Here is a 20,878-nt window from a genome sequence, read left to right on the forward strand (position 1 = left end):
CACAGTCTGGTGGTGACATCATTACACACTCCACAGTCTGGTGGTGACATCATTACACACTCCACAGTCTGGTGGTGACATCATTACACAGTCTGGTGGTGACATCATTCCACAGTCTGGTGGTGACATCATTACACAATCCACAGTCTGGTGGTGACATCATTACACAGTCCACAGTCTGGTGGTGACATCATTACACAGTCCACAGTCTGGTGGTGACATCATTACACAGTCCACAGTCTGGTGGTGACATCATTACACAGTCTGGTGGTGACATCATTACACAGTCCACAGTCTGGTGGTGACATCATTACACAGTCCACAGTCTGGTGGTGACATAACACAGTCCACAGTCTGGTGATGACATCAGAACACAGTCCACAGTCTGGTGGTGACATCATTACACAGTCCACAGTCTGGTGGTGACATCATTACACAGTCCACAGTCTGGTGGTGACATCAGAACACACTCCACAGTCGTGGTGACATCATTACACAGTCCACAGTCTGGTGGTGACATCATTACACAGTCTGGTGATGACATCATTACACAGTCCACAGTCTGGTGGTGACATCATTACACAGTCCACAGTCTGGTGGTGACACCATTACACAGTCCACAGTCTGGTGGTGACATCATTACACAGTCCACAGTCTGGTGGTGACATCATTACACAGTCCACAGTCTGGTGGTGACATCATTACACACTCCACAGTCTGGTGGTGACATCATTACACACTCCACAGTCTGGTGGTGACATCATTACACACTCCACAGTCTGGTGGTGACATCATTACACAAACCACAGTCTGGTGGTGACATCATTACACACTCCACAGTCTGGTGATGACATCATTACACACTCCACAGTCTGGTGGTGACATCATTACACAGTCTGGTGATGACATCATTACACACTCCAGTCTGGTGGTGACATCATTACACAGTCCACAGTCGGGTGGTGACATCATTACACAGTCCACAGTCGGGTGGTGACATCATTACACACTCCACAGTCTGGTGGTGACATCATTACACACTCCACAGTCTGGTGGTGACATCATTACACACTCCACAGTCTGGTGGTGACATCATTACACAGTCCACAGTCTGGTGGTGACATCATTACACACTCCACAGTCCACAGTCTGGTGGTGACATCATTACACAGTCCACAGTCTGGTGGTGACATAACACAGTCCACAGTCTGGTGGTGACATCATTACACACTCCACAGTCTGGTGATGACATCAGAACACACTCCACAGTCTGGTGGTGACATCATTACACAGTCCACAGTCTGGTGGTGACATCATTACACAGTCCACAGTCTGGTGGTGACATCATTACACAGTCCACAGTCTGGTGGTGACATCTCTGGTGAACACACTCCACAGTCTGGTGGTGACATCATTACACAGTCCACAGTCTGGTTGTGACATCATTCCACAGTCCACAGTCTGGCGGTGACATCATTACACACTGAACTCCCCATAGAGTCTGAAACTGAGTACATTAATCTGTGCTGTTATCTGTATTTATTATGGATCCCCATTAGTTCCAGCCAAGGCAGCAGCTACTCCTCCTGGGGTTTACATTATGGATCCCCATTGTTCCTGCCAAGGGAGCAGCTACTCTTCCTGGGGTTTATTATGGATTCCCATTGGTTGACATCATTACCAAGGCAGCAGCTACTCATCCTGGGGTTTATTATGGATCCCCATTAGTTCCTGACAAGGCAGCAGCTACTCTTCCTGGGGTTTATTATGGATCCCCATTGGTTCCATTCCAAGGCACAGCTACTCTTCCTGGGGTTTATTATGGATCCCCATTAGTTCCTGCCAAGGCAGCAGCTACTCTTCCTGGGGTTTATTATGGATCCCCATTAGTTCCTGCCAAGGCAGCAGCTACTCTTCCTGGGGATTATTATGGATCCCCATTAGTTCCTGCCAATGCAGCAGCTACTCTTCCTGGGGTTTATTATGGATCCCCATTAGTTCCTGCCAAGGCAGCAGCTACTCTTCCTGGGGTTTATTATGGATCCCCATTAGTTCCTGCCAAGGCAGCAGCTACTCTTCCTGGGGTTTATTATGGATCCCCATTAGTTCCTGCCAAGGCAGCAGCTACTCTTCCTGGTGTTTATTATGGATCCCCATTAGTTCCTGTCAAGGCAGCAGCTACTCTTCCTGGGGTTTATTATGGATCCCCATTAGTTCCTGCCAAGGCAGCAGCTACTCTTCCTGGGGTTTATTATGGATCCCCATTAGTTCCTGCCAAGGCAGCAGCTACTCTTCCTGGGGTTTATTATGGATCCCCATTAGTTCCTGCCAAGGCAGCAGCTACTCTTCCTGGGGTTTATTATGGATCCCCATTAGTTCCTGCCAAGGCAGCAGCTACTCTTCCTGGGGTTTATTATGGATCCCCATTAGTTCCTGCCAAGTCAGCAGCTACTCTTCCTGGGGTTTATTATGGATCCTCATTAGTTCCTGCAAAGGCAGCAGCTACTCTTCCTGGGGTTTATTATGGATCCCCATTAGTTCCTGCCAAGGCAGCAGCTACTCTTCCTGGTGTTTATTATGGATCTCCATTAGTTCCTGCCAAGGCAGCAGCTACTCTTCCTGGGGTTTATTATGGATCCCCATTAGTTCCTGCAAAGGCAGCAGCTACTCTTCCTGGGGTTTATTATGGATCTCCATTAGTTCCTGCCAAGGCAGCAGCTACTCTTCCTGGGTTGCAGCAAAATGAAGGCAGTTATAGAATTTTTAAAACATTACTATACAGGCCACTCCATCACTAAGCTACAATACAAAATCCATGTGTACGTGTGTCTATGGTGTGTATGGTATCGTGTGTGTGTGTGTGCATGGGTCTGGGCCTGTGTTTGTGTCTCTACACAGTCCCCGATGTTCAATAGGGTGTATTTGTATCTGTTTTTTGAATCAAAATTTACTGCGTGCGTGAGTTCCAGTCATGGGACCTGTGTACGTCCAAGGGCCAGCCGTGCTGCCCTGTTCTGAGCCAATTGCAATTTTCCTAAGTCCCCCTCTGGCACCTGACCACACGACTGAACAGTAGTCCAGGTGCAACAAAACTAGGACCTGTAGAACCTGCCGTGTAGATAGTGCTATTAAGAAGGCAGAGCAGCGCTTTATTATGGACAGACTTCTCCCCGTCTTTGCTACTGTTGTATCAATATGTTTAGACCAGGACAGTTTACAATCCAGGGTTACTCCATGCAGTTTTAGTCACCTCAATTTGCTCAATGTCCACATTATTCATTACACAATTTGTTGAGGTTTAGGGTTTAGTGAATGATTTGTCCCAAAAACAGCTTTTGAAATATTTAGGACTAACTTAATCCTTGCCACCCATTACGAAACCAACTGCAGCTCTTTGTTTAAGTGTTGCAGTCATTTCAGTTGCTGTGGTAGCTGACGTGTATAGTGTTGAGTCATCTGCATACATAGACACACTGGCTTTACTGAAAGCCAGTGGCATGTCGTTAGTAAAGATTGAAAAAGTAAGGGGCCTAGACAGCTGCCCTGGGGAATTCCTGATTCTAACTGGATTATGTTGGAGAGGCTTCCATTAAAGAACACCCTCTGTGTTCTGTTAGACAGGTCACTCTCTATCCACAATATAGCAGAGGGTGTAAAGCCATAACACATACATTTTTCCAGCAGCAGACTATAAGCGAAGTCTAATAAAGTAGGCGTGAAAATATTTCTATCATACATTTCTCTCAGCCAATCATCAGTCATCTGTGTAAGTGCTGTGCTTGTTGAATGTCCTTCCCTATCAGTGTGCTGGAAGTCTGTTGTCAATGTGTTTACTGTAAAATAACCATATCTGGTCAAACATCATTTTTTCCCCCAGAAGTTTACTAAGAATTGGTAACAGGCTGATTGGTCGGCTATTTGAGCCAGTAAAGGGGCTTTACTATTCTTAGGTAGCATAATGACTTTAGCTTCCTCCAGACCTGAGGGAACACACTTTCTCGTAGGCTTAAATTGACAATATGGCAAATAGGAATGGCAATATTGTGTGCTCTCATCCTCAGTAATTTTCCATGCAGATTGTCAGACCCTGGTGGCTTGTCATTAACGATAGACAAACCTCTTCTACACTCACTTTACGGTATTCAAAACTACAATGCTTGTCTTTTAAAAATACATTTCAGATATACTTGGATGTGTCGTGTCAACGTTCGTTGCTATCATAATATAATAATAATAATATATGCCATTTAGCAGACGCTTTTATCCAAAGCGACTTACAGTCATGTGTGCATACATTCTACGTATGGGTGGTCCCGGAATCACCCACTACCTGGCGTTACAAACGCCATGCTCTACCAACTGAGCTACAGAAGGACCACGTCATGTGGTACCTTTTATTTTATTTTACCTATTTTACTAGGCAAGTCAGTTAAGAACAACTTCTTATTTTCAAATGACACCACAGACCAGCAGCGTCTGGTTGCTCCTCATTACTCACCACAGACCAGCAGCATCTGGTTGCTCCTCATACTCACCACAGACCAGCAGCGTCTGGTTGCTCCTCATTACACACCACAGACCAGCAGCGTCTGGTTGCTCCTCATTACACACCACAGACCAGCAGCGTCTGGTTGCTCCTCATTACACCACAGACCAGCAGCGTCTGGTTGCTCCTCATTACACACCACGGACCAGCAGCGTCTGGTTGCTCCTCATTACACACCACGGACCAGCAGCGTCTGGTTGCTCCTCATTACTCACCACAGACCAGCAGCGTCTGGTTGCTCCTCATTACACACCACAGACCAGCAGCGTCTGGTTGCTCCTCATTTTCACACCACAGACCAGCAGCGTCTGGTTGCTCCTCATTACACCACAGACCAGCAGCGTCTGGTTGCTCCTCATTACACACCACAGACCAGCAGCGTCTGGTTGCTCCTCATTACTCACCACAGACCAGCAGCGTCTGGTTTGCTCCCCTCATTACACACCACAGACCAGCAGCGTCTGGTTGCTCCCTCATTACACACACCACAGACCAGCAGCGTCTGGTTGCTCCTCATTACACACCACAGACCAGCAGCGTCTGGTTGCTCCTCATTACACACCACAGACCAGCAGCGTCTGGTTGCTCCCTCATTACTCACCACAGACCAGCAGCGTCTGGTTGCTCCTCATTACTCACCACAGACCAGCAGCGTCTGGTTGCTCCTCATTACTCACCACGGACCAGCAGCGTCTGGTTGCTCCTCATACACACACGGACCAGCAGCGTCTGGTTGCTCCTCATTACTCACCACAGACCAGCAGCATTTCTGCATTACACCACGGACCATTAGCGTCTGGTTGCTCCTCATTACTCACCACAGACCAGCAGCGTCTGGTTGCTCCTCATTACACTGGACCAGCAGCGTCTGGTTGCTCCTCATTACACACCCGCGGACCAGCAGCGTCTGGTTGCTCCTCATTACACCCACAGACCAGCAGCGTCTGGTTGCTCCCTCATTACTCACCACAGACCAGCAGCATCTGGTTGCTCCTCATTACTCACCACAGACCAGCTCTGGTTGCTCCTCATTACTCACCACGGACCAGCAGCGTCTGGTTTGCTCCTCATTACACACCACGGACCAGCAGCGTCTGGTTGCTCCTCATTGACCACAGACCAGCAGCATCTGGTTGCTCCTCATTACTCACCACAGACCAGCAGCGTCTGGTTGCTCCTCAGTACACACCACAGACCAGCAGCGTCTGGTTGCTCCTCATTACACACCACGGACCAGCAGCGTCTGGTTGCCTAGTTACACACCACAGACCAGCAGCGTCTGGTTGCTCCCTCATTACACACCACGGACCAGCAGCGTCTGGTTGCTCCTCATTACACACCACAGACCAGCAGCGTCTGGTTGCTCCTCATTACACACCACAGACCAGCAGTCTGGTTGCTCCCTCATTACACCACAGACCAGCAGCGTCTGGTTGCTCCTCATTACACACCACAGACCAGCAGCGTCTGGTTGCTCCTCATTACTCACCACAGACCAGCAGCGTCTGGTTGCTCCTCATTACACACAGACCAGCAGCGTCTGGTTGCTCCTCAGACACACACACAGACCAGCAGCGTCTGGTTGCTCCTCATTACACACCACTGACCAGCAGCGTCTGGTTGCTCCTCATTACTCACCACAGACCAGCAGCGTCTGGTTGCTCCTCATTACTCACCACAGACCAGCAGCGTCTGGTTGCTCCTCATTGTCACCACGGACCAGCAGCGTCTGGTTGCTCCTCATTACACACCACAGACCAGCAGCGTCTGGTTGCTCCTCATTACTCACCACAGACCAGCAGCGTCTGGTTGCTCCTCATACACACCACAGACCAGCAGCGTCTGGTTGCTCCTCATTACACACACCACAGACCAGCAGCGTCTGGTTGCTCCTCATTACACACCACAGACCAGCAGCGTCTGGTTGCTCCTCATTACACACCACAGACCATTCTGGTTGCTCCTCATTACTCACCACAGACCAGCAGCGTCTGGTTGCTCCTCAAAGCTCACCACGGACCAGCAGCGTCTGGTTGCTCCTCATTACTCACCACGGACCAGCAGCGTCTGGTTGCTCCTCATTACACACACGGACCAGCAGCGTCTGGTTGCTCCTCATTACTCACCACAGACCAGCAGCGTCTGGTTGCTCCCTCATTACACCACGGACCAGCAGCGTCTGGTTGCTCCTCATACTCACCACGGACCAGCAGCGTCTGGTTGCTCCTCATTACACACCACGGACCAGCAGCGTCTGGTTGCTCCTCATTACACACACGGACCAGCAGCGTCTGGTTGCTCCTCATTACACACCACAGACCAGCAGCGTCTGGTTGCTCCTCATTACTCACCACAGACCAGCAGCGTCTGGTTGCTCCTCATTACACACCACAGACCAGCAGCGTCTGGTTGCTCCTCATTACACACCACGGACCAGCAGCGTCTGGTTGCTCCTCATTACTCACCACAGACCAGCAGCGTCTGGTTGCTCCTCATTACACACCACGGACCAGCAGCGTCTGGTTGCTCCTCATTACTCACCACAGACCAGCAGCGTCTGGTTGCTCCTCATTACACACCACGGACCAGCAGCGTCTGGTTGCTCCTCATTACACACCACGGACCAGCAGCGTCTGGTTGCTCCTCATTACACACCACAGACCAGCAGCGTCTGGTTGCTCCTCATTACTCACCACAGACCAGCAGCATCTGGTTGCTCCTCATTACTCACCACAGACCAGCAGCGTCTGGTTGCTCCTCATTACTCACCACGGACCAGCAGCGTCTGGTTGCTCCTCATTACACCACGGACCAGCAGCGTCTGGTTGCTCCTCATTACTCACCACAGACCAGCAGCGTCTGGTTGCTCCTCATTACACACCACAGACCAGCAGCGTCTGGTTGCTCCTCATACACACCACAGACCAGCAGCGTCTGGTTGCTCTCATTACACACCACAGACCAGCAGCGTCTGGTTGCTCCTCATTACACACCACAGACCAGCAGCGTCTGGTTGCTCCTCATTACACACCACAGACCAGCAGCGTCTGGTTGCTCCTCATTACACACCACAGACCAGCAGCGTCTGGTTGCTCCTCATTACACACCACAGACCAGCAGCGTCTGGTTGCTCCTCATTACACACCACGGACCAGCAGCGTCTGGTTGCTCCTCATACTCACCACAGACCAGCAGCGTCTGGTTGCTCCTCATTACTCACCACGGACCAGCAGCGTCTGGTTGCTCCTCATTACACACCACTGACCAGCAGCGTCTGGTTGCTCCCTCATTACTCACCACAGACCAGCAGCGTCTGGTTGCTCCTCATTACACACCACAGACCAGCAGCGTCTGGTTGCTCTCATTACTCACCACGGACCAGCAGCGTCTGGTTGCTCCTCTACTCACCACGGACCAGCAGCGTCTGGTTGCTCCTCATTACTCACCACGGACCAGCAGCGTCTGGTTGCTCCTCATTACACACCACGGACCAGCAGCGTCTGGTTGCTCCTCATTACTCAACACAGACCAGCAGCGTCTGGTTGCTCCTCATTACACACCACAGACCAGCAGCGTCTGGTTGCTCCTCATTACACACCACAGACCAGCAGCGTCTGGTTGCTCCTCATTACACACCACAGACCAGCAGCGTCTGGTTGCTCCTCATTACACACCACAGACCAGCAGCGTCTGGTTGCTCCTCATTACACACCACAGACCAGCAGCGTCTGGTTGCTCCTCATTACACACCACAGACCAGCAGCGTCTGGTTGCTCCTCATTACACACCACAGACCAGCAGCGTCTGGTTGCTCCTCATTACACACCACAGACCAGCAGCGTCTGGTTGCTCCTCATTACACACCAAAAAGACCAGCAGCGTCTGGTTGCTCCTCATTACACACCACAGACCAGCACCGTCTGGTTGCTCCTCATTACACACCACGGACCAGCAAATATTCTTTTTACATCATCAACATAGGAATCACTACAGAACTTACTGTATGACCGCTTATACACTATATTCAGCCCAGCCTTTGGAACTGTGGTTTTCCTCGATATGTATATTATATACTGATCACTTCATACGATGGATCTGGATACTGCTTTAAAGCACATTTCTGCAGCATTAGTAAAGATGTGATCAATACATGTTGATGATTTCATTCCTGTGCTGTTTGTAACTACCCTGGTAGGTTGACTGATAACCTGAGCCAGGTTGCAGGCACTGGTTGCAGTTTGAAGCTTCTCTTGAGTGGGCAGCTTGATGAATATTTAAATCACCCAGAAAATATACCTTTCTGTTGACACCACATATATTACCCATTTGGGGGCGGCAGGTAGCCTAGTGGTTAGAGGGTAGAGGAGGCAGGTAGCCTAGTGGTTAGAGTGTAGAGGGGGTAGGTAGCCTAGTGGTTAGAGGGTAGAGGAGGCAGGTAGCCTAGTGGTTAGAGGGTAGAGGGGGCAGGTAGCCTAGTGGTTAGAGGGTAGAGGGGGCAGGTAGCCTAGTGGTTAGAGGGTAGAGGAGGCAGGTAGCCTAGTGGTTCGAGCGTTGGTCTAGTAACCGGAAGGTTGCAAGATCGAATCCCTGAGCTGACAAGGTATAAATCTGTCGTTCTGCCCACTGAACAGGCAGTTAACCCACTGTTCTAGGCCGTCGTTGAAAATAAGAATTTGTTCTTAACTGACTTGCCTAGTTAAATAAAGGTAGAATGAAAAAGTGGTCTTCCTCCTAGGACACACCCCCTCAGTGGTCTTCCTCCTAGGACACACCCCCTCAGTGGTCTTCCTACTAGGACACACCCCCAGTGGTCTTCCTGCTAGGACACACCCCTCAGTGGTCTTCCTGCTAGGACACACCCCCTCAGTGGTCTTCCTACTAGGACACACCCCCTCAGTGGTCTTCCTACTAGGACACACCCCTCAGTGGTCTTCCTACTAGGACACACCCCTCAGTGGTCTTCCTACTAGGACACACCCCTCAGTGGTCTTCCTACTAGGACACACCCCCTCAGTGGTCTTCCTACTAGGACACACCCCCTCAGTGGTCTTCCTACTAGGACACACCCCCTCAGTGGTCTTCCTACTAGGACACACCCCCTCAGTGGTCTTCCTACTAGGACACACCCCTCAGTGGTCTTCCTACTAGGACACACCCCTCAGTAGTCTTCCTACTAGGACACACCCCCTCAGTAGTCTTCCTACTAGGACCACACCCCCTCAGTGGTCTTCCTACTAGGACACACCCCCTCAGTGGTCTTCCTACTAGGACACACCCCCTCAGTAGTCTTCCTACTAGGACACACCCCTCAGTAGTCTTCCTACTAGGACACACCCCCTTCCTCAGTGGTCTTCCTACTAGGACACACCCCTCAGTGGTCTTCCTACTAGGACACACCCCCTCAGTGGTCTTCCTACTAGGACACACCCCTCAGTGGTCTTCCTACTAGGACACACCCCTCAGTGGTCTTCCTACTAGGACACACCCCCTCAGTGCTAACAGTATAACTCTGGTTCATAGGCACATGATGACTGCAGACAACAGCTGTAGGATCAGCAGAGGCATTCAGGGCCATAAATGAGGTTACTTACATTGTGTCTACCAACCCCCTGGGATAACGTAGAGGTACTGAAGCATTAAGACGGCGGTAGGGATTAACTGAGCCGGACCTGGGTCATTGATAAGTCGCTGTCACAACGCAGCCTTATATCGCTGTGAAAGGATCCAGGAACCCAAATGATTTGGGAGGATCCCATCCTCTGTGTGCTCTCACCAGTAGACGTTCTGTGGGTCTGGTGCGTAGCCGACCGTCCAGGAATATGTGTGAAGGTGCTGGCTGAAGGACGAAGACCTGGGTTCCCTCCGACAGTGGCAGCCCTGACACTTACACGCATTGTAGTCCTTCAGGATACTGAACAGGGAGACATTTACAGAGATGCCTTGATCAATGGTAACAAAACGCAATTCCCAATAACACTAACACTCCCACTAACAGTACCATTCCCACTATCATTCCCACTACCACTCCCACTAACACTACCATTCCCACTACCATTCCCACTAACACTACCACTAACACTACCATTCCCACTACCACTCCCACTAACACTACCATTCCCACTAACACTACCATTCCCACTAACACTACCATTCCCACTAACACTACCATTCCCACTAACACTACCACTCCCACTAACACTACCATTCCACTACCACTCCCACTACCACTACCATTCCCACTACCACTAACACTACCATTCCCACTAACACTACCACTACCATTCCCACTAACACTACCACTACCACTCCCACTAACACTACCATTACCACTAACACTACCATTCCCACTAACACTACCATTACCACTAACACTACCATTCCCACTAACACTACCATTCCCACTAACACTACCATTCCCACTAACACTACCATTCCCACTAACACTACCACTAACACTACCATTCCCACTAACACTACCATTCCCACTAACACTACCATTCCTACTAACACTACCATTCCCACTAACACTACCATTCCCACTAACACTACCATTCCACTAACACTACCATTCCCACTACCACTACCATTCCCACTACCATTCCCACTAACACTACCATTCCCACTAACACTACCATTCCCACTAACACTACCATTCCCACTAACACTACCATTCCCACTAACACTACCATTCCCACTAACACTACCATTCCCACTAACACTACCATTCCCACTAACACTACCACTCCCACTACCACTACCCACTACCATTCCCACTTACCATTCCCACTTACCATTCCCACTAAAACTACCATTCCCACTTACCATTCCCACTAACACTACCATTCCCACTAACACTACCATTCCCACTAACACTACCATTCCCACTAACACTACCATTCCCACTAACACTACCATTCCCACTTACCATTCCCACTAAACTACCATTCCCACTAACACTACCATTCCCACTAACACTACCATTCCCACTAACACTACCATTCCCACTTACCATTCCCACTTACCATTCCCACTAAACTACCATTCCCACTAACACTACCATTCCCACTAACACTACCATTCCCACTAACACTACCATTCCCACTAACACTACCATTCCCACTAACACTACCATTCCCACTAAAACTACCATTCCCACTAAACTACCATTCCCACTAACACTACCATTCCCACTAACACTACCATTCCCACTAACACTACCATTCCCACTAACACTACCATTCCCACTAACACTACCATTCCCACTAACACTACCATTCCCACTAACACTACCATTCCCACTAACACTACCATTCCCACTAACACTACCATTCCCACGAACACTACCACTACCATTCCCACTAACACTCCCACTAACAGTACCATTCCCACTAACACTCCCACTAACAGTACCATTCCCACTAACACTACCATTCCCACTAACACTACCATTCCCACTAACACTACCATTCCCACTAACACTACCATTCCCACTAACACTACCATTCCACTAACACTACCATTCCACTAACACTACCATTCCCACTAACACTACCATTCCACTAACCATTCCACTAACCATTCCACTAACCATTCCCACTAACACTACCATTCCCACTAACACTACCATTCCCACTAACACTACCATTCCCACTAAAACTACCATTCCCACTAAAACTACCATTCCCACTAAAACTACCATTCCCACTAACACTACCATTCCCACTTACCATTCCCACTAAAACTACCATTCCCACTAACACTACCATTCCCACTAACACTACCATTCCCACTAACACTACCATTCCCACTAACACTACCATTCCCACTAACCATTCCCACTAACCATTCCCACTAACCATTCCCACTAACACTACCATTCCCACTAACACTACCATTCCCACTAACACTACCATTCCCACTAAAACTACCATTCCCACTAAAACTACCATTCCCACTAAAACTACCATTCCCACTAACACTACCATTCCCACTTACCATTCCCACTAAAACTACCATTCCCACTAACACTACCATTCCCACTAACACTACCATTCCCACTAACACTACCATTCCCACTAACACTACCATTCCCACTAACACTACCATTCCCACTAACACTACCATTCCCACTAACACTACCATTCCCACTAACACTACCATTCCCACTAACACTACCATTCCCACTAACACTACCATTCCCACTAACACTACCATTCCCACTAACACTACCATTCCCACTAACACTACCATTCCCACTAACACTACCATTCCCACTAACACTACCATTCCCACTAACACTACCACTCCCACTAACACTACCATTCCTTTTATTTCTGTCACAAATTCACACATATACTGTCTCACTCTCTCACTGACACAAAGACACTCTCTCTTACATGGCAGTCATGGCTTCGTTCTGGAAGGTAACAAGGCCATTCCCAGCGGTTTACTGTTGACCTTCTCTTTCTCCTTCCTGTACTCCTCCTTCAGCTTGGACTCCAGCTTGGTGTAGTAACTCACTGCCTCCTCCTGTAGAATAGAGACGGTTAGTTGGGGGGCTTCTAGCTTGGTGTAGTAACTCACTGCCTCCTCCTGTAGAATAGAGACGGTTAGTTGGGGGGCTTCTAGCTTGGTGTAGTAACTCACTGCCTCCTCCTGTAGAATAGAGACGGTTAGTTAGGGGGCTTCTAGCTTGGTGTAGTAACTCACTGCCTCCTCCTGTAGAATAGAGACGGTTAGTTAGGGGGCTTCTAGCTTGGTGTAGTAACTCACTGCCTCCTCCTGTAGAATAGAGACGGTTAGTTGGGGGCTTCTAGCTTGGTGTAGTAACTCACTGCCTCCTCCTGTAGAATAGAGACGGTTAGTTGGGGGCTTCTAGCTTGGTGTAGTAACTCACTGCCTCCTCCTGTAGAATAGAGACGGTTAGTTGGGGGCTTCTAGCTTGGTGTAGTAACTCACTGCCTCCTCCTGTAGAATAGAGACGGTTAGTTGGGGGCTTCTAGCTTGGTGTAGTTACTAACTGCCTCCTCCTGTAGAATAGAGACGGTTAGTTGGGGGGCTTCTAGCTTGGTGTAGTTACTAACTGCCTCCTCCTGTAGAATAGAGACGGTTAGTTGGGGGCTTCTAGCTTGGTGTAGTTACTAACTGCCTCCTCCTGTAGAATAGAGACGGTTGGTTGGGGGCTTCTAGCTTGGTGTAGTAACTCACTGCCTCCTCCTGTAGAATAGAGACGGTTAGTTGGGGGGCTTCTAGCTTGGTGTAGTTACTAACTGCCTCCTCCTGTAGAATAGAGACACCCAGCCCTCTGGGTTACGGGTTGGACACCCAGACCTCTGGGTTACGGGTTGGACACCCAGACCTCTGGGTTACGGGTTGGACACCCAGACCTCTGGGTTACGGGTTGGACACCCAGACCTCTGGGTTACGGGTTGGACACCCAGACCTCTGGGTTACGGGTTGGACACCCAGACCTCTGGGTTACGGGTTGGACACCCAGACCTCTGGGTTACGGGTTGGACACCCAGACCTCTGGGTTACGGGTTGGACACCCAGACCTCTGGGTTACGGGTTGGACACCCAGACCTCTGGGTTACGGGTTGGACACCCAGACCTCTGGGTTACGGGTTGGACACCCAGACCTCTGGGTTACGGGTTGGACACCCAGACCTCTGGGTTACGGGTTGGACACCCAGACCTCTGGGTTACGGGTTGGACACCCAGACCTCTGGGTTACGGGTTGGACACCCAGACCTCTGGGTTACGGGTTGGACACCCAGACCTCTGGGTTACGGGTTGGACACCCAGACCTCTGGGTTACGGGTTGGACACCCAGACCTCTGGGTTACGGGTTGGACACCCAGACCTCTGGATTACGGGTTGGACACCCAGACCTCTGGGTTACGGGTTGGACACCCAGACCTCTGGGTTACGGGTTGGACACCCAGACCTCTGGGTTACAGGTTGGACACCCAGACCTCTGGGTTACGGGTTGGACACCCAGACCTCTGGGTTATGGGCTCAGGGTTGGACACCTAGCCTAGACCTCTGGGTTATGGGCTAGGGTTGGACACATATAGACTCTCAGATCTCTGGGGTATGGGCTAGGGTTGGACACATATAGACTCAGATCTCTGGGGTATGGGCTAGGGTTGGACACATATAGACTCAGATATCGGGGGTATGGGCTAGGGCTTGGACACATATAGACTCTCAGATCTCTGGGGTATGGGCTAGGGGTTGGACACATATAGACTCAGATCTCTGGGGTATGGGCTAGGGGTTGGACACATATAGACTCTCAGATCTCTGGGGTATGGGCTAGGGTTGGACACATATAGACTCTCAGATCTCTGGGTTATGGGCTAGGGGTTGGACACATATAGACTCTCAGATCTCTGGGGTATGGGCTAGGGGTTGGACACATATAGACTCTCAGATCTCGGGGGTATGGGCTAGGGGTTGGACACCTAGACCTCTGGGTTATGGGCTAGGGGTTGGACACATATAGACTCTCAGATCTCTGGGGTATGGGCTAGGGTTTGACACATATAGACTCTCAGATCTCTGGGGTATGGGCTAGGGGTTGGACACCTAGACCTCTGGGTTATGGGCTAGGGGTTGGACACATATAGACTCTCAGATCTCGGGGTATGGGCTAGGGGTTTGACACATATAGACTCTCAGATCTCTGGGGTATGGGCTAGGGGTTGGACACATATAGACTCAGATCTCTGGGGTATGGGCTAGGGTTGGACACATATAGACTCTCAGATCTCTGGGGTATGGGCTAGGGTTGGACACATATAGACTCTCAGATCTCTGGGGTATGGGCTAGGGGTTGGACACATATAGACTCTCAGATCTCTGGGGTATGGGCTAGGGGTTGGACACATATAGACTCTCAGATCTCTGGGGTATGGGCTAGGGGTTGGACACATATAGACTCTCAGATCTCTGGGGTATGGGCTAGGGGTTGGACACATATAGACTCTCAGATCTCTGGGGTATGGGTTAGGGGTTGGACACATATAAACTCTCAGATCTCTGGGGTATGGGTTAGGGGTTGGACACATATAGACTCTCAGATCTCGGGGGTATGGGCTAGGGGTTGGACACATATAGACTCAGATCTCGGGGGTATGGGCTAGGGGTTGGACACATATTATGAGACGTCCCACCTGCTCACAGCCCTTGATGATACAACAGCAGAGATGACCACAGGGTTTGGGGTTGATCATGGTGGGGATGTGCTCCTTGGACTGCAGGTCTGTAAAGAACTTCTTGCTACGCGCGGTCTTCTTCCTGTTCACAGAACACATGACCATGTCACATGACAGCACGCAATGATCACATCACATGACCAAATACACAAGATTGTCTCGTCTTTGAATCTGTGCCATTATGGCGTCTGTGACACAGCACGGGCAGCGACGTTTAGGCCATCTCCATTTTAAAGTAGTCCATTTTTGTATTGTTCCTTGGTCGATAAAAGTGTAACGTTACCATTGATGATTTAACACCACTTGCAGTGCTGAAGTGCTGAAACAAATCTTGTGTCGTTTATATATTGTGGCCACTAGATGGCAGCGATATAGCTTAAAGCCATTTACAAACCATAGTACCCAATTTGAAAAACAAAAGAATATCTGATCATTGGCTGACCGCTCCCAACCTATAGGAATCCCCACCCAAGTTGACTACTTTAAAATGGTGGAATCCCTCAAATGACAATGCCCATGCAAAAAAAAAAAAAAACGGGTTATATCCAAGTTGAGTACTATTGTATTGCTACAGACGGTGGTGACACAGTCAAGCAGAGAAACGACTTACCTTTCTGAGTTGAGCGACATCAGCTTGGCCACGTCGTAGCAGATACGAGCCTCGAGAACACAGCAGTTTTCATAGGCCTGTCTGTACGGAGAGAGAGAGAGAGAAAGACAGACGGAAGAGAAACAGAAGAGACGGGAAAGATTAAAGTTATAGAAACGGAGAAATCTGTATGTAGAAGTCGACAGCAGGTCTTTCGGAGCCCTCGCTGGCTAAAGTCTCTCTGATGTCTCAGTACTATAATATATTGCCATTGAACAGACGCTTTTATCCAAAGCACCTTAATCACACGTCAATAATCCCCCCTCACCCCCATGTGGTTTGCGCCTGCGGGAATTGAACCCACGACCCTTGACGTTTGCAAGCACCATGCTCTACCAACTGAGGAACACACGTATCACAGACGCAAGTAGAAATAGAATGACTAGAATGGGGGAGGTGTCCAACCCCTAGCCCATAACCCAGAGGTCTCAGACCACTGAATTTAGAGAGTACGCGCATAGGCACACTCAATTCGGACACAGGGCCGCCCAGCACTGGAGGTTAAAGGTTAAACTTCACCACTTTCCAACCTCATTATCTCCAACAGTGTCAACAAAAGTTCAAAATCTCTACCTGATGACATCGGCAAAGAGTTAAACACACCATGAGATTGGCTGTACTGTGGGGAGAGACAGGACACCTTGGACTAGAAGTTAAACACACCATGAGATTGGCTGTACTGTGGGGAGAGACAGGACACCTTGGACTAGAAGTTAAACACACCATGAGATTGGCTGTACTGTGGGGAGAGACAGGACACCTTGGACTAGAAGTTAAACACACCATGAGATTGGCAGTACCGTGGGGAGAGACAGGACACCTTGGACTAGAAGTTAAACACACCATGAGATTGGCTGTACTGTGGGGAGAGACAGGACACCTTGGACTAGAAGTTAAACACACCATGAGATTGGCAGTACCGTGGGGAGAGACAGGACACCTTGGACTAGAAGTTAAACACACCATGAGATTGGCAGTACTGTGGGGAGAGACAGGACACCTTGGACTAGAAGTTAAACACACCATGAGATTGGCAGTACCGTGGGGAGAGACAGGACACCTTGGACTAGAAGTTAAACACACCATGAGATTGGCTGTACCGTGGGGAGAGACAGGACACCTTGGACTAGAAGTTAAACACACCATGAGATTGGCTGTACCGTGGGGAGAGACAGGACACCTTGGACTAGAAGTTAAACACACCATGAGATTGGCTGTACTGTGGGGAGAGACAGGACACCTTGGACTAGAAGTTAAACACACCATGAGATTGGCTGTACCGTGGGGAGAGACAGGACACCTTGGACTAGAAGTTAAACACACCATGAGATTGGCTGTACTGTGGGGAGAGACAGGACACCTTGGACTAGAAGTTAAACACACCATGAGATTGGCTGTACCGTGGGGAGAGACAGGACACCTTGGACTAGAAGTTAAACACACCATGAGATTGGCTGTACTGTGGGGAGAGACAGGACACCTTGGACTAGAAGTTAAACACACCATGAGATTGGCTGTACTGTGGGGAGAGACAGGACACCTTGGACTAGAAGTTAAACACACCATGAGATTGGCTGTACCGTGGGGAGAGACAGGACACCTTGGACTAGAAGTTAAACACACCATGAGATTGGCAGTACCGTGGGGAGAGACAGGACACCTTGGACTAGAAGTTAAACACACCATGAGATTGGCTGTACCGTGGGGAGAGACAGGACACCTTGGACTAGAAGTTAAACACACCATGAGATTGGCTGTACCGTGGGGAGAGACAGGACACCTTGGACTAGAAGTTAAACACACCATGAGATTGGCAGTACTGTGGGGAGAGACAGGACACCTTGGACTAGAAGTTAAACACACCATGAGATTGGCAGTACTGTGGGGAGAGACAGGACACCTTGGACTAGAAGTTAAACACACCATGAGATTGGCTGTACTGTGGGGAGAGACAGGACACCTTGGACTAGAAGTTAAACACACCATGAGATTGGCTGTACTGTGGGGAGAGACAGGACACCTTGGACTAGAAGTTAAACACACCATGAGATTGGCTGTACTGTGGGGAGAGACAGGACACCTTGGACTAGAAGTTAAACACACCATGAGATTGGCTGTACTGTGGGGAGAGACAGGACACCTTGGACTAGAAGTTAAACACACCATGAGATTGGCTGTACTGTGGGGAGAGACAGGACACCTTGGACTAGAAGTTAAACACACCATGAGATTGGCAGTACTGTGGGGAGAGACAGGACACCTTGGACTAGAAGTTAAACACACCATGAGATTGGCTGTACTGTGGGGAGAGACAGGACACCTTGGACTAGAAGTTAAACACACCATGAGATTGGCAGTACTGTGGGGAGAGACAGGACACCTTGGACTAGAAGTTAAACACACCATGAGATTGGCAGTACTGTGGGAGACAGGACACCTTGGACTAGAAGTTAAACACACCATGAGATTGGCAGTACTGTGGGGAGAGACAGGACACCTTGGACTAGAAGTTAAACACACCATGAGATTGGCAGTACTGTGGGGAGAGACAGGACACCTTGGACTAGAAGTTAAACACACCATGAGATTGGCAGTACTGTGGGGAGACAGGACACCTTGGACTAGAAGTTAAACACACCATGAGATTGGCTGTACTGTGGGGAGAGACAGGACACCTTGGACTAGAAGTTAAACACACCATGAGATTGGCAGTACCGTGGGAGAGACAGGACACCTTGGACTAGAAGTTAAACACACCATGAGATTGGCTGTACTGTGGGGAGAGACAGGACACCTTGGACTAGAAGTTAAACACACCATGAGATTGGCAGTACCGTGGGGAGAGACAGGACACCTTGGACTAGAAGTTAAACACACCATGAGATTGGCAGTACCGTGGGGAGAGACAGGACACCTTGGACTAGAAGTTAAACACACCATGAGATTGGCTGTACCGTGGGGAGAGACAGGACACCTTGGACTAGAAGTTAAACACACCATGAGATTGGCAGTACCGTGGGGAGAGACAGGACACCTTGGACTAGAAGTTAAACACACCATGGATTGGCTGTACCGTGGGGAGAGACAGGACACCTTGGACTAGAAGTTAAACACACCATGAGATTGGCTGTACTGTGGGGAGAGACAGGACACCTTGGACTAGAAGTTAAACACACCATGCGATTGGCTGTACCGTGGGGAGAGACAGGACACCTTGGACTAGAAGTTAAACACACCATGAGATTGGCTGTACTGTGATAAGAGACAGGACACCTTGGACTGAAGTTAAACACACCATGGATTGGCTGTACCGTGGGGAGAGACAGGACATCTTGGACTAGAAGTTAAACACACCATGAGATTGGCTGTACCGTGGGGAGAGACAGGACACCTTGGACTAGAAGTTAAACACACCATGAGATTGGCTGTACTGAGATAAGAGACAGGACACCTGGACTAGAAGTTAAACACACCATGAGATTGGCTGTACTGTGGGAGAGACAGGACACCTTGGACTAGAAGTTAAACACACCATGAGATTGGCTGTACTGTGGGGAGAGACAGGACACCTTGGACTAGAAGTTAAACACACCATGAGATTGGCTGTACCGTGGGGAGAGACAGGACACCTTGGACTAGAAGTTAAACACACCATGAGATTGGCAGTACTGTGGGGAGAGACAGGACACCTTGGACTAGAAGTTAAACACACCATGAGATTGGCAGTACTGTGGGGAGAGACAGGACACCTTGGACTAGAAGTTAAACACACCATGAGATTGGCTGTACCGTGGGGAGAGACAGGACACCTTGGACTAGAAGTTAAACACACCATGAGATTGGCTGTACCGTGGGGAGAGACAGGACACCTTGGACTGAAGTTAAACACACCATGAGATTGGCTGTACCGTGGGGAGAGACAGGACACCTTGGACTAGAAGTTAAACACACCATGAGATTGGCAGTACCGTGGGGAGAGACAGGACACCTTGGACTAGAAGTTAAACACACCATGAGATTGGCTGTACCGTGGGGAGAGACAGGACACCTTGGACTAGAAGTTAAACACACCATGAGATTGGCTGTACCGTGGGGAGAGACAGGACACCTTGGACTAGAAGTTAAACACACCATGAGATTGGCTGTACTGTGGGGAGAGACAGGACACCTTGGACTAGAAGTTAAACACACCATGAGATTGGCAGTACTGTGGGGAGAGACAGGACACCTTGGACTAGAAGTTAAACACACCATGAGATTGGCTGTACTGTGGGAGAGACAGGACACCTTGGACTAGAAGTTAAACACACCATGAGATTGGCAGTACTGTGGGGAGAGACAGGACACCTTGGACTAGAAGTTAAACACACCATGAGATTGGCTGTACCGTGGGGAGACATATAGACAGGACACCTTGGACTAGAAGTTAAACACACCATGCGATTGGCTGTACCGTGGGGAGAG

At 49.5% G+C, this 20,878-nt stretch overlaps 1 protein-coding gene across 1 annotated transcript in view; it reads right to left on the bottom strand.

Annotated features, from left to right (window-relative positions):
• The window catches only part of LOC118382581 (CSC1-like protein 2), a gene marked incomplete at its 3' end in the record, with an annotated part of 151,872 nt that overhangs the window by 65,272 nt on the left and 65,722 nt on the right, over positions 1 to 20,878 (bottom strand). Inside the window, 5 exon segments of the mRNA XM_052477525.1 lie at positions 10,320 to 10,457; positions 12,943 to 12,976; positions 12,979 to 13,075; positions 15,724 to 15,847; positions 16,376 to 16,456. Of these exon segments, the coding sequence (XP_052333485.1) occupies positions 10,320 to 10,457; positions 12,943 to 12,976; positions 12,979 to 13,075; positions 15,724 to 15,847; positions 16,376 to 16,456 (474 nt within the window).

Source organism: Oncorhynchus keta, chromosome 24 (genome assembly GCF_023373465.1).
Source record: "Oncorhynchus keta strain PuntledgeMale-10-30-2019 chromosome 24, Oket_V2, whole genome shotgun sequence".
In the NCBI taxonomy this organism is placed as follows: domain Eukaryota; kingdom Metazoa; phylum Chordata; class Actinopteri; order Salmoniformes; family Salmonidae; genus Oncorhynchus; species Oncorhynchus keta.